Raw genomic sequence first — 14,406 nt, 5'->3', positions numbered from 1 at the left:
CCTGCGACTTCGCGCCTCCTCCTCCTCCCACATCGGGCCATGTGCTTGAGCGGGTTGAGATGATCCGCCTGTGTGTATGCAACAGAGACTGTGGTTGAGAGTAGCATATGTGTGTGTGTGTGAGACATGTGGGGATCGTAATGAGGTTAACAACCTCCCACACCTCTTTCACCTTTTCCCCTCCAGATATGACACGCACATCCGTAGTAAGAGACCTATTAGTCATTGCCACCTTGTCACACACTTCCCTTCACACACTGGGACAGATGCACGTATGATTACACATGTGCAAGCAGAGGTGCTGAAGTGTTATTCTGTCTCTGGCTGTCGGGGTGATGCTTCACAGCAGTAATATGGCAGTTCTCGTATGAAAGCTTGATTCTATTTGGGAGTACACTGCAATCAGGGTACAATTTTGAAAAATAAACCTCTCGCAGTCCCCCAAAATTCTTAGTTCAGGATGATGGAAAAGTTCTTCCCCGGGGCTTTTCTTACCAGCCTTAAAAGTGACTTCTAGCAGAACTCTTTCATCTAAAGTTTTGCCACTTATACACTTACTCACATAAAATACTGTGCGGAAAGGCTGCCTGTGTTACCAAGTGCTGCTGTCGTGATATTCACAGTCAAATTGTAGACAATTTAACGTGTCACCCGCCTGACTTTACCCCTGTTGTGTGTGTGTGTGTGTGTGTGTGTGTGTGTGTGTGTGTGTGTGTGTGTGTGTGTGTCTGTGTCTGTGTCTGTGTCTGTGTCTGTATGTGTGTGCTCTCACCTGTCTGCGATGTAGTGACATTGATGACGACGGTTCCTCTCAGTGTTGGACTTAAGTCCGAAACACCGTTCTGGCTCTCGACGGTAAAGCTGTAGTTGGAGTCCGGCTGCAAGTCGGTGACCAACACAGCAGCTGACAAGAGGCCAAACTGTCTGGGAACAAAATGAACGCTGCTCCCGCATGGTGTGCACTTCCTGCCATCGCCGGTGCACTTCCTGCAGTGCAGGCTGTAGGTGATGTCTCCTCGACCCCCCGCGTCTCTCGGTTGAGACCACTCCAGCGTCACGCACGTCTCGTTCACGGTTGAAATTGGGTTTTCTGGAGCAGACGGAGGGCCTGAGGAAAACAAAGACTTCAAATTAGTTTTTTTTGTTGGTTTTTTTCGTCAGGGAGTGGAATAAAAGGTAAATAAAAGCGATTTGTCATAAGGTTTTGTCCAACCACCGGTGGACGACCGCAATAACTATAAAGAGTTTTTTTGTGAATTCAAATCATATTTCCTCTTTAGTATCGTGCCTTTCCATGATGGATAATAAAACTTTTTAAAAGGTACTCGTCCTGTTAGCTACAGCTTTATCATTGCCTGTTTTTGAATGAAAAACTTTGCTAGCATGAGAATGTTGTAACATTTCAAGAATGTTTCAAGTTCTAACCAGAAATTCAGTAGTGATTCAAAATTAGTATGACTAACGTTAAATAACCCGAAGACGTCCTGAGGGAAGCCAAAAAGTTGTAATGTATATCTTTCCTGGACATTGTCTTGTCTGGACGTCATATGAACATAAATAAATAAATTGTGACTTCGTTGTGATTCGAACCCAAACCTCCTGCATGTCATCTATGAGTGACGCACTTACAAAAATTCTCTTGCTCGATCCCCGACTTGTCTCCCTTTTAAATTTTTAGTCTTACACGATGCCGCTCTCGACATTCTACCAGCCTTAACATTCGTGCAACTTCTTTCTTATGAACAAACACAAATGCAGAGTAGTGCTCCTCAAGATTTGTGAACAAATTTGGATGTGTCAACTGTGTGGAACTGAATGCATCACATTTTACAGTGTAAATCTTCAAAAACTCCATCATTAAGATGGATGATCTTCAATGCCTTTCTTGGCAAATTTTCTGCTCATAGAATTCGACAGAGATAGGAAATACTTTATCAATCCCAGCAGGACATTTCTTAAACGTTAAGGGTTCCACATTTCTATCCGTTAAAAAGTATAAAACCATCAGCAAGTCTCAAGACACAGTTACTGGTTAATAAAAGCATTGCTGATTATCAGCCTGGTGTAGTTTTCTGCGATGTAAAACAAAACAGAAACAACATCTGCAAAGGATTATTGCCGCGTGTGTCACACCAGCACGATGACGATATTCCAGCATCAAGTGAGACGTGAGAGCTGAGGAAGTTGCAGGCTCCCCTCTGATAAGACGCGGCGCCATTTCCTCGCAGTAACCGTTTATAATGAATAGGTTCTTCTCCCGTGTACATTCTTTTAATGCAGATCATCTTCATGTTCATTACAAAATTAATAGGAGTTTCTACTTGCACCAGAATTTGTGCTGATTAAATTAGAAATGAATTAACTGACTCCGACCACAGAGTGGACACTTGGCGTTCGAATAATGGGGAGTTTTGAAATGGGCAGAGACTAAAAGAGCGTGGCTGATTGTAAATGTGATGGTAAACGAACAATCTATGAAATTGCATTTCCACGTTTAAGTCCGTCTTCAAGGAGAATTCATTCGGTGTTAAATAGTTGATGCTTGACTGCTGGGAGTTTTGGTTTTTTTTCAACCTTTTGAAGTTAACTTGACACGCTGAGGCTGCGCTGCAGATAATAAATAGCGAGTGGACAATGATCTATAGGAATTGCCCTGGGTAATTTTCTCATGAGTCAGGTACATTTTATGATTTAACATTACTCGGAGCTCCAGCTGACATGATTAGTGTACCACGGAGCCAGAGTCCAAAAAGTGTGTCAGTAATCATTCTTGCCGCAGCACGGAAACACAGCGCACAACTGCTCTTTATTATACCTTGAGATGGAGCGTGTTCACGGGGGTGAACAAATGAAAATGGGGGAGTTAAATATTCAGAGTTTTCTAATTTGCTTGACATTTGAAACTTGCCAACATCAAATCAGTGAAACACTTTCAGTGGCTGTGATGGTCAAGTTGTAAGTTCAGGACGAGAAAAACATCAAGATCTTAAACACTTCACTTAAAACACAGAACCCATGACCTTCTCACTGTGAGGCGAGAGAGCTATAAAATAGAATCAAAAATGAATTATTGAAACAGCAAAGGCATTGTAACACTGATGGCTAAGATCAGATGGAATTTAAATGTAGATCACTAATTTAAGTAAACCGTGAACCTCTCATGCACTATCAAGGTAAGTCCTCACTCTGCCAGTTCTGTCACACTGGAACCACTCATATGGAAATCGCTGATGGTAGTTGCTCACACCCAGCATGGTGCAAGTATCTCAATCATATGGAAATTTTGGAGTAGATGCCCATTCAGCCTGACATCTCATCAGGTCCTGAGTGAGCGGTGAACCTCAGGGGGCCGCCGGCAAAGCCTGGGAATTTACTGATTAGCCTTCGCAGTGGCGAGCGTCTCGAAAAAACAGGAGGGATGCAGGACAACTGTGCGTAGGGGATGGGAGGCCATGCTGGGTGTAATTGAGGCCGTCGGTCATAAATCTGCTTGAAAGGGTATGCTGACTGATCCTGCTAATTCTGTCTTTTTCTTTTCTCCATCCCTCCCACTTCCCAAGGCCACGCTTAACTGTCCGTCATCACCACTGCGACTGATCGACACTTAGATTATATGCCTTTGATAGTCCACTCTTTCCCCCACTGTTCTATTCTTTACCCGTGTCTCAAGTGTCATTCGTAATGTCTCAGTGACTAATTCTTTCACCTTTTCTCCTTATTTTCTCATTTTCCTCCCCTTGATCCTCCTTAACGCTCTCCAAGACTCAGGAGTGTCTGTGTGTCTGTGTGTGTGTGTGTGTGTGTGTGTGTGTGTAGAAGTGTGCGGGTGAGCCCATACATATTTGAACAAACGGTTACTCATTTCCAGCTGATAACACCTGTCACATCTCACCTGCTACAGCGATTAATGAGTGTAATCTACCGTAACCTGATAATGGCTCTGGGTATGCTGGGGTGTGTGTGTGTGTGTGTGTGTGTGTGTGTGTGTGTGTGTGTGTGTGTGTGTGTGTGTGTGTGTGTGTGTGTGTGTGTGTGTGTGTGCGTGTGTGTGTGCGTGCATGTGCGCGCGCGTGTAGTTCAGTCTCTCCCCTCCCCTCCACCATGTCACTGTCAGCTCCGTCTGTGTCAATCCATCTCTTTGTCTCCCTCCTGTATGTTGGATCTTTCTTGCTCATTCATTTTAGTCTTCTTAGTCTTGGATGTGTCCCTCAGGTGTGGATGTGTGCACATTTCTATGTATGACCTTTCAATCGGTGGTCTAATCTATGGTCTGCAGCTAGTGTCCGATATGGATTTAGATCTGCGAGTCTGTAAAAAAAGGGCACAAATGTGATATTGCTGTGAAATTATGTCTGATAGATGTGCAAAATAACAAACTTAACATCAACTTAGAGCAATTGCCTTCCTGAATATGGATTAAAATGGAATATATGGATTGGATATATGGAATATATATATATATAACATTTATGGCCATTTGGCCGCACGGTGGCGCAGTGGTTAGCGCTCTCGCCTCACAGCAAGAAAGTCGTGGGTTGAAATACTTGGCCTTTCTGTGTGGAGTTCGCATGTTCTGTGTGTGCTGGGGGGTTTCCTCCGGGTACTCCGGTTTCCCCCACAGCCCAAAAAACATGCACTGGGGGTCCCCTGAGCAAGACCCTCGGCCCCCCCAGCTCTCCAGGACACACTTGTAAAAGAGATTATTAATCTCAATGTGGTTCTCCTGGCTGAATAAAATAAAAATGATGTTTATGGTTGTGTCTTGCTTTTGAAAAGGAGGTATACATCGATTCAGCCTTCAGCAGAGCTAACGGCCATATGTTTTTATTCTTCCAAATTTTGGCCTATTTGCAGTAAACCTAGTTTATCTCAGATGAATTTCCCCATCAATATGTCCAGCTCTATGCTATCAGATTTAATTTAGGGCTGGTGGTGCGCTTCAAACAATCCTTCTATGGTGAACGTGACCAAATGCACATAGATGTGATGCTTGCAAAACCCTTATTTGAACACATCTATAGTTTATCACCAGTAAACTGAAAGCCCAGTTTATTTGCGTGAGTGTACAGTTAAATACAATTAGGCAGGATCTTAGTAAAGTAGGCCCATAGTGTTTCTGTTTAAAGGTTTTTATATGTGTTTTCTGTATGTATCTCTTGTTTTACGGTGATATACAGCAGCCGAAGAAGACCACACTACAAGACAAGTAAATTATAAGCTTATTAAGTGAAATGTCGTCCAATCATTTCCTTACACCGCAATGCAACCATGCAAGTGTAAACATAGCACTACAGGGAAAAGAGTAAATGTCGTGTGATGTAACTTGACAGTGTGCGCGTCACTCACGTGTGCAGGCCATCGAGCGTGGGTCGGTCTCAGCGCGGTAGAAACCTTTCTCACAAACGCATTCGAATGCCTGTTCCTGTGGGGACGAGCTGTGCGGAGGACATTTGGTGCAGTAGGCATCTGTGGCCGACGCTTTGTAGGTTCCAGGTCTGCATGCTGGAGCAAGGGAAGAAGATAAACAGAATAAGAAGCGGTGCCAATAAAGAACCATACGATACACGGCTTTCATCAACCATGAAGAGAAATGTTTTGCTACTTTGCTGATGTACTTTCTACAAAGCACCAGAACTCCAGCAACTCTTGCAATATAAAGGACAGCTTTATTTAACAACCCACTGAAATGTCTTTTGTAATGCCATAAATGATTTTGTTGTGTGCACGGCCGCTGTGATGGCTCTGAATAAATTCATCCATTGTACTACAAATGTTGCATGTAGCTGCAGTTGTTCCAGACTGAACTCCCATCTCTGCCACAAACAGTTTTAATGGATGGTTCCAGGCTTTTTTTTTTTTTACAACTTGGGTCCTAATTCTGGAGCGTTGGCTATCATTTCTGTTTATTATTATGACATTGTACTCAACAGAGTGATTGGAGAGCTCCGGGAACACAATAACAATGCTAAAAGTAGTGGCTGGACAACAAATAAATGGGCAGGGGGTTTTCAACAAACCCTTGAGATTGCCAAACAGTCCTGAAATGGGATCTGTTTGTTGTCCCTGGATTCACCTCAGGCGTAACTCTATACAAAGTCATTGGAAAAGTTTATACATTTGAGTCTTTCTGAACTTCAGACTGCCAATGTTGTTCATCTCACCTAAGACGCAGATTTAACATATCATCCCAGATTTAAACAATCTTTAATAAAAGCCTCAACCGCAACTACAAGATCTTACCAAGGATGCACAGTCATAAACCGGAAACATCCCATAAGCCTGAACTAAAGTAGAGTCAAAAGAGCTTCAACAGACGCAAGCATGAAGCCTAATATTGGTACAATACAAAGTCATGAGAGGTAGTATAGATACTGCTGGGTTGTAAGATGTGGCGTGCAGCACCCATGGCAAAGAAAACAGTGTTTTGATTTAATATATCCTGACATTAGATTTACGTGAGATCCTTTTACATCAGGCTGAAAGCCTGGCATAACCACAGGGTGGTACAGTCCAATAACACAGTGCTACTCCAGATCAACTGTCATTCCTGTTATATAAGCATTAGATCTTCAGGCAACCAAGGGAACAAAAATATACAGCCGCAGTCACAGCAATAGTCACAATAACATAATATGACTATTGCTATGGCTGTTACAGTGGCTGCATATTAGTCATTATGGGGAGTCATAAAACTGGGGAGGCAAAAGCGCGATACCACTCAACAAGAGCAGCCTGCTGAAATAGACCGGGGACCAGAATGATTTCCCTTTTGCATCCAAGGCAGTAAAATGGAATTCCTGACTTTCCCTTTGGTAATCTAAATATAGATTAGGCTTGTATTTATTTATACATTCATGGGCCTGGTATTCCCATTCTCGCAATCCTTTTCAGCCATGGTGGTAAATAGTATTACAGTGTACAAAACCCCATGTAAGGAAAATGAGGGTGTCTCACGCAATTTGATAGATGCCTATGCGTGTGTATGTTGTGTATAATTGTGTGTGCGTGCGTGCGTGCGTGCGTGCGTGCGTGCGTGGATTGGATCACTGATGAGACAGATTCCACCAGGTGCTGATTGTATGTTCGTGTGCCATGTGAGAAGGTGTTCAGTATTCAGTATTCAGTATTCAGTGTGTGTGTGTGTGTGTGTGTGTGTGTGTGTGTGTGTGTGTGTGTGTGTGTGTGTGTGTGTGTGTGTGTGAGTGTGAGCGCGTGTGCCTGCCTGCGTGCGTGCGTGTGTGTGTGTCCGCCTGCTGATTGCTTGTGCTGCTGTTGAAGGTCACAAATTTAATCAAGCTACACATCACTTGTCCCAGAAAAGCTGTATATTATCACGCTAACATGTGTTCTAGTCTCTCACTCACTCACGCACACACACAAACACACGCACACACATACATTCAATGCTGTGGTTAACCCACGTACAGCAGAATGGCAAAGTGGCCTGAAAGTAGTGTGATTTCTCACTGTGGAGGTAAGTTCTTCCACCTGGATGCTGTGCTTGCTCGTACACAGACAGTATTTTTAGGCAAATCATTCATCATAGGGGAGCAAAGTCCACTAGCACAATCCCCCAAAGAATTGAGAGAACACTGGAAAAAAAAAAGAGATGTCTGTGAAGGTGTGAAAGAGAGAGAAAGAAAAGAAGAAGAAAGAAAGAAAAGCAAAGCAAAGGAGTGATAAATCTCAAAGGGTTTCTGCTCTCTTTCCCCCTTCCTGTCAGCTTCCAAGGTAATGGGTGCCTATGTGCTGTGCTGCTGACTGTGTGTGTGTTCCTGTTGGCTGGGCTGTAGGTGCAGAGTGGAAAAGCGGCTTTTCTCAGGGGATGTTGCATCCGGAGAGTCCTGGCTTCAGGCGCTGGCCAGCCATAGAGGCACAAAGGACCCCAGCAGTAGAGGACAGACAGGGCACCCAATGCCAGGCCTGGCCTCAATACAACTGCCTGACCAAAAACTTTCAACAAGAATGGCGGCTTGGCTATACTATGATTGGCGCTTGCTTCTCCTGATCTGCTCTTTCTCACTCCAGCCTCTCTTTTCTTTTTCTAAGTCTCCTTTTTTCGCCTCTCTCTCTGTCTCTCTCTCTGTCTCTCTCTCTCTCTCTCTCTCTCTCTCCCATTTTTCTTGCCTGATTTTTTTTATTATTTATTTTTTTCATGAAGCCATTCCCCGGGTCTGCCCCATGGGAAACATGTTACTTGATTTGGTTCCCTTATGATTAATGATTTACCACAGATATGAAAAAGGGAAAAGAAGGCTGAAGTGGAGAGGGGAGTGCTCGCACAAACATACGCTCACACACAAGAGCAAATGTTCAGACACCAAAACTCTGTTGTGAAACTATGAGCTAACTCCAGATTTGCATTACCCTCAAGTTGACATGGCTGCACATCAGTTGTTTGAGATGCGCATGTGTGTTTCTCCCCGAGATAAAGAGTGGCCTCAGATCTGGTGTCTTATTAATTATTCATTTGGTCACCAGAGAGAGTCAGTGTATTTATGCCAATCAATACCTCTTAGATATGATATAGTACTGCGACTCAAGACACACCCTCAGTTGCCACGCACTGATTGAGATGGAAACAGCTCAACTTTGTCCTTTGGGAAATGATTGTACACAGTGCACCTGAGCTTACTTAGTTCCGTATGATAGTTTTACAATTTTAGGACTCTGGGTATGTTGAAATAGGAGAGCATGTGCAAGCTTAAGTGGCAAATATTTGAGGGTGTTTATCGTGAGAAAGGCAGGAGTGGAAAAAAATATGAAGTAATCTTTTTTGTCTGCTGGATGTGTAAACAAGCAGCGTTTTGCTCATGTTTTATTTACACTTGTTGTGGCTGCCCCCCCCCCCCCCCCCCCCCCCCAAAGTGATGAAAAGGCAACTCTGCACTTGTTGCATTTCTGTGGACTGTTATTCTCATTTAAAATGAACCAAATCAAGTTTTGTGTGCCAGGAGCTGTTTTAAAAGGCTTTCCCGAAAAATTATAAAAGATTGTTGCAGTTTTGGACTGAAGCGGGAAACAAAACCACTGCAATGAATCGAGACAGTGCTATTGTGTTAGGTGTGTGAATGCCTTTTGGATATTAACATTTTTCACACACAGCTATCAAAGGTCAGTGGACGTATTTAACCAGGAGTAACTCATTATAGCCCACTCTTTCAATATTTCCTTATATACTATTTTTTAACACTTTGTGACAGAGGGACTACAAGCATTATATAAGTAGTGGAGATGTTGTTGAGGCCTATTCTGTAGGTGGAGACTTCACTTGCATTTACTTTAATGTTAGCATATCATTCAGGAAATGTGTCCAGTTATAGTTCAGGGGGCTGTACGAGGGCGCCCACAGGCACGAACTTGAAATGTCAAAGTCAAAGTCATTACGTACTCAACTGCATGTTTCTGCAACAAACACTTCCGCTACCCAACTCTACTCCTTTCCTCCACCCCTTCTTCTCAAATGTTTTTAGTGGGTTCACTGCTAATTGCTCAGTTCTCTCGCTTTCAGTCGCACTTGGTTCAAGTCAAACATTGGCTCCCCGCCGGCTTTACCATAAAGGGCAGAAAGACGAGACCGCTGCACGCGCGCGGATCTGTGAATGTGCATGGGGTAAAGAGTGTGTGTCTGTGTGTGCGCATGCACGCGTATGCGTGCGTTCATTTGGGAGGGAGGGGAGTTGTGTAAAGCTTGCTGGCCCACGGGAGATGAGCTCCATAATGGTCACCATGGCAACAGGCTTTCAAGATGGAGCCCTTCGAGTACCCCTTGAGTGCCACAGCTCCTGGAGCACAGAGCAGCCTGTGTGTGTGTGTGTGTGTGTGTGTGTGTGTGTGTGTGTGTGTGTGTGTGTGTGTGTGTGTGTGTGTGTGTGTGTGTGTCTGTGTGTGTGTGTGTGTGTGTCTGTGTGTGTGTGTGTGTGTGTGTGTGTCAGTGTTAGTTGAGGGCACAGCTACTTAAAAATTGATACATCAAGCATCGGTGGAGAAATCTGACGAGATTGAATCTGACATCCTTTACGGGCACCAGGGTCGCGCTCGCGTGTGTGTGCGTGTGTGTGTGTGTGTGTGTTTGTGTGTGTGTGTGTGTGTGTGTGTGTGTGTGTGTGTGTGTGTGTGTGTGTCTGTGTCTGTGTCTGTGTGTGTGTGCGTGCGTGCGTGCGTGCGTGCGTGCGTGCGTGCGTGCGTGCGTGCGTGCGTGCGTGTGTGTGTGTGTGTGTGTGTGCGCCCATGTGTACATGTCCGTGAAACATGTTTACGGTCAAACTGACATGTTGTCATACTAAACAAACATCATGCTAATAAAGAAAACATAGAGACAGAATGTTTTGTACACTCAAGGGGACCTCACAATATAATGAATTATTGTACAAATGATTTCTAAATTGTCTCTTTTCATATTAGCGAAGGAACGCAAAATATAGCTTTATTAGCTGCAAGACAGCACAACCCCTGAGTTCATGAACTGAAACTGTTGGTGTCAACAATTTCTTGCATTAAGTCGAAGTGTGTGTGTTTGTGTGCGGCATGAGAGTGGAGACCAAAGTCCGTCCCCATGTGCATGTGTGTGGAGGGTAACAAGAAGGCTTGTATAGGATAGAGATGTCAGCATCAGAGTGTAGCCCCCCTGCTGAGACTCTCTAATCCCTAATCGGAGTTCATAACAACCTTTAGTAGCGTAATATTCACCATTACGACTAATCCTGCAAGTCACACACAGACACAAAATCAACCGAGCAACCAAGTTTGTTACACTTCTTCTTTTTTTTGGTTTTACAGTTAAAAGATCAACATAATTTGGATGCAGACATTTTTGCTCAAGTGAAAGTGTGTTTTTATGTCATGTTCGGACACAGTTATTTAGCGAAAAGGAAAACAGACTATTACCCAAAATCAGTGGGAACACTGTCTGTAAACAGGGCTTGCACTGCCGTGCATGCACACATTTACAATCTGCAATCTGACTTGAACTGACAGCCACGCTAATGAGGATGTTTGCTCACCAGCATATTGGGATACATTGGGCAACCTACCAAATGTAATCACTGATTCTAATATTTGCAGACTCAATGTTTGGCTATATTCTGGGTCAGAAATACAGAAATTAATGAATTTCTTAACAGAGCAGTATCTTTTTGCAGCAAAAAGGGTTGTAAAATATTACCGGACAGAAAAGCATACTGGAGCCTGGAATAAGAAAGACAACAATATACAATTCAAATTTGTACAGACAGTTGTGAAGTCTGTCAGTGAGAAAATGCATCCAACCACAGAACAGGTGTGAAAATATCCTTCCAGTAGAAATATCAGTGAATATTTCTTTTCAAATGTGGGCCTTACAAGGATCCTGTTGTGTGCGATTTTTTTTTTCCGTCCTTCTAAAAATGGTCAGTTTGTATAAATGTGAGTCTGAGAAATTATAGTTTTCAACTACTTAATGTGTCCATTACCAGATTTTAACTATTTGTGCTGAAATTTTAGACCACTGTGATTGACACTCCAGGTTCTTAACTTGGTTTATGATGTCTTATCACCCCCCCCCCCCGGATATGAAATGGTTTATGATGTCCAGTACATGAAGCACATGAGTACACTCTGGCTGCTTTCTGATCTACTCTCTGTCCTCTGGATGCCAGCCAATTACTGAGCGCGGCCAAGGAGAACTACGGGATGTCGCCCCCTCGCTTCCCAATTCTTTTCATATCAGTCTTTTCTCTCTTTTTTCTTTTCTCATCTCTTTGTATCGCCTGTCTACTATTTCTGTTTTTCTGTCTGTCGCCTCTTGCTTGCTCCCTCGCTTTCTTATTCTTTTTTTTTCTTTTTTATTTGTGCGTGTTTGTGTGTGTGCGTGTGTGTGTGTGTGTGTGTGTGTGTGTGTGTGTGTGTGTGTGTGTGTGTGTGTGTGTGTGTGTGTGTGTGTGTGTGTGTGTGTGTGTGTGTGTGTGTGTGTGTGTGTGTGTGTGTGTGTGTCTTTATTTCCCAGTGGGCTGTCTGTCATACTTTGACCCTGACCTTCTCCAGAGCTCCTGCACAAATATTTACTTTGTGGCTGACAGGCACACACACACATACACAGCCTTCTTTAAAAAAGGAAAAAAAAGAAAAAGAAAAAAGAAAGAAATCACAGGGAAAAAGAGCAAGCTCAATTTCAGCGCAATTAAAGCAAACACACATCTCCACAGACAGCCACTTTTCTCGTGGAAACCCAAGCTGATGGCTCGCTAATTTTGAGCCTGTGTGATTATCTTGCAGTCCAAAAACAGATTAAATAGATACCAGGTGCATGTGTGTTTCTGTGTTAAAGAGGTCACGGGCAAAAGGATGGACAGAAAAAGAGACAGACAGAATCAGAGGAAAGTGGGAAAAGGAGGGAGAGAGCATGACAGGCCTATAAAGGTCTGTTGGGAGTTTGGTTCACAGTCTGAATAACTTATTCTTCTGTCTGTTGTGTTATCAAGATAAAAGACTGGAGAAACGTGCACCCAATCTAGCGAGAGCCACACACACACACTCAAAGTTCAGTATTACACACAGTCGATGTAAACTTTTACTATTAACACACACATTTTCTCTCCCATGACACCCATAGCTCAAACGCCTTCAATTAAAGTTGGGCCCTCGGAGTCTGAACACGTTCTCAACACACATACACACACACACAAGTCTCCCCAGATGCACCCGGATACACACTGCAGCAGTAAACGTGCCCACATCAGCCGGCCCCGTGACCAGCAGAGTGTATGTAGGAGGAGTAGCGCCCCTCTTTTCCTCACCCACGTTATTTTCAGTTCATCACTCTCAATAATTCATCTTCTCAGGCAGAGAAGGGAAGGAGAGCTCCGTGCCTTTTTCTCGGTGTCAGTCACATACACACTCATGCAGATGTACCTGTCAAGTGGGAGGCCGTATTTTGTGCGGTCTATATTCTGTGGGTGAGAAGTGACTGAGTCTATCCGCCAAACTCCCCAGCAAACTGGATTGAAATAGGAGGAAAATCTTTCCCGGCGTGTATCATTGGCATTCAGAGTCGACGATTACATAAGAAAAACTGTGCTCGAGATGGTTGAGATTGTTCAAGGTCACAGTAGATGAAAAAAAAGACTGCAGCTGAGTCGGAGGAGGTGAGACTTTGTACACATTTCCTATTATACATCTTCAGAAATGAATGTACGTGTTTGTGTCTTGGTGTGTGCCGTGAGTGGCGTCTTCTTCCTGACAGATACGGAGCTGCCTCTTTATGAATGAAGCATTTCACAAATAAAATTTCCTCTTACCCAACTTCCTTCAGATGCAGGCACCTATTCAGCATGCAGGAAGTCAAGGGTGTCACATAGGGAAAAACAAATCCCCTTTGGGTAAATCGGGACCTCGTGTGGCTTTTGAGCTCTCCATAATGAAATCTGCTAAACTCAGTCCCGCAGGAGCTTTTCATCTGAATAAATATCGACAAAACAATTCTGAGCAGACCTGCTTATGAAGCGGCCTTCAAAGGTAATGACACGCAGACCTCAATGATGCCCTTTTAGCATTGCAATGCAGCTGGGTGGTAAGAATCCACGAAGAGAGGTCAGGTTGACCATGATTATTCCTGCTCTTTTTGGCCCGATTTATTTTCAGCTTCATTTGAAATCATCAAAAGGTTACAGATGAGCATGTGCTGTGTTAGATATGACTTTAGTTGCTGGAAGATGATGATAGATGATGTCCATTTCACCAGTTTCATTATGACTAATCAAAGAGCCGAAGATAGAGAGGTTTCCTGTTTAACCACTCCTTACTGTTAAGAGTATGCCTAACTATTGACATGTCTTATTGCAATATACGGCACTTTTGCATTCAGAAAATAAATGTCTTTGTTTTAGACTCAGCAATAAGCGAGCAATAAGAGAAAAGGAAATATGTGACTTTATTAGAATTTAATAGCTATGTCAAAATGTGTAACGGATTTTAAATTGATGTCCGTGTTGATATATTAATAAAAATGGCAAAAAAGTTTGTTGTTTGCAAAGTACCAGCCCGCACCTGTTCTGTCTGCGGCAGCTTTCTTTGGCCTCCCCCCTGGGAACAGTCTAACGGCACTGCTGAGATTTTCCAGCTACTCTATTAGTACTACAGCAGCGGATTCAATCAGAAGTCTTTAAAAACGGGAGATTGTCACATCTGTCAAGAGGTTCTTTGTAAATTTGTTCCCAGTTAAGGAAAATGCTGCAGGCTGAAAAAAAAAGTCTTTTTGAATTTGGTGGATGGTTCCTTTTGGCCGTAGAACAATAGCGCAGCTGTAATACATACGTGAGCGGCAACAAATTGGACTTCGACCACGGCTCCATCTGTACAGCGGAGCAGAGCAATAACGCCTGTGCAGCGCCAGCCCAATCAACCTGACAGACCGATCGTACATCTGGAAGC

At 43.5% G+C, this 14,406-nt stretch overlaps 1 protein-coding gene across 2 annotated transcripts in view; it reads right to left on the bottom strand.

Moving 5' to 3' along the window:
• LOC308115691 (ephrin type-A receptor 3-like) overlaps positions 1-14,406 on the bottom strand; it is an 83,165-nt gene that overhangs the window by 34,076 nt on the left and 34,683 nt on the right. For both annotated transcript variants that reach the window (XM_080473343.1, XM_080473342.1), the window contains exons 6-7: positions 5,347-5,502; positions 773-1,108 (exon numbers count right to left, since the gene is read on the bottom strand). In XM_080473343.1, coding sequence (XP_080329469.1) covers positions 773-1,108; positions 5,347-5,502 — 492 coding nt within the window. The remainder of the gene's footprint in view (positions 1-772; positions 1,109-5,346; positions 5,503-14,406) is intronic.

Source organism: Lipophrys pholis (assembly GCF_963383615.2).
Source record: "Lipophrys pholis genome assembly, chromosome: 1".
NCBI classification, from domain to species: Eukaryota; Metazoa; Chordata; class Actinopteri; order Blenniiformes; family Blenniidae; genus Lipophrys; species Lipophrys pholis.
This window is presented reverse-complemented; position numbering and strand designations above follow the sequence as displayed.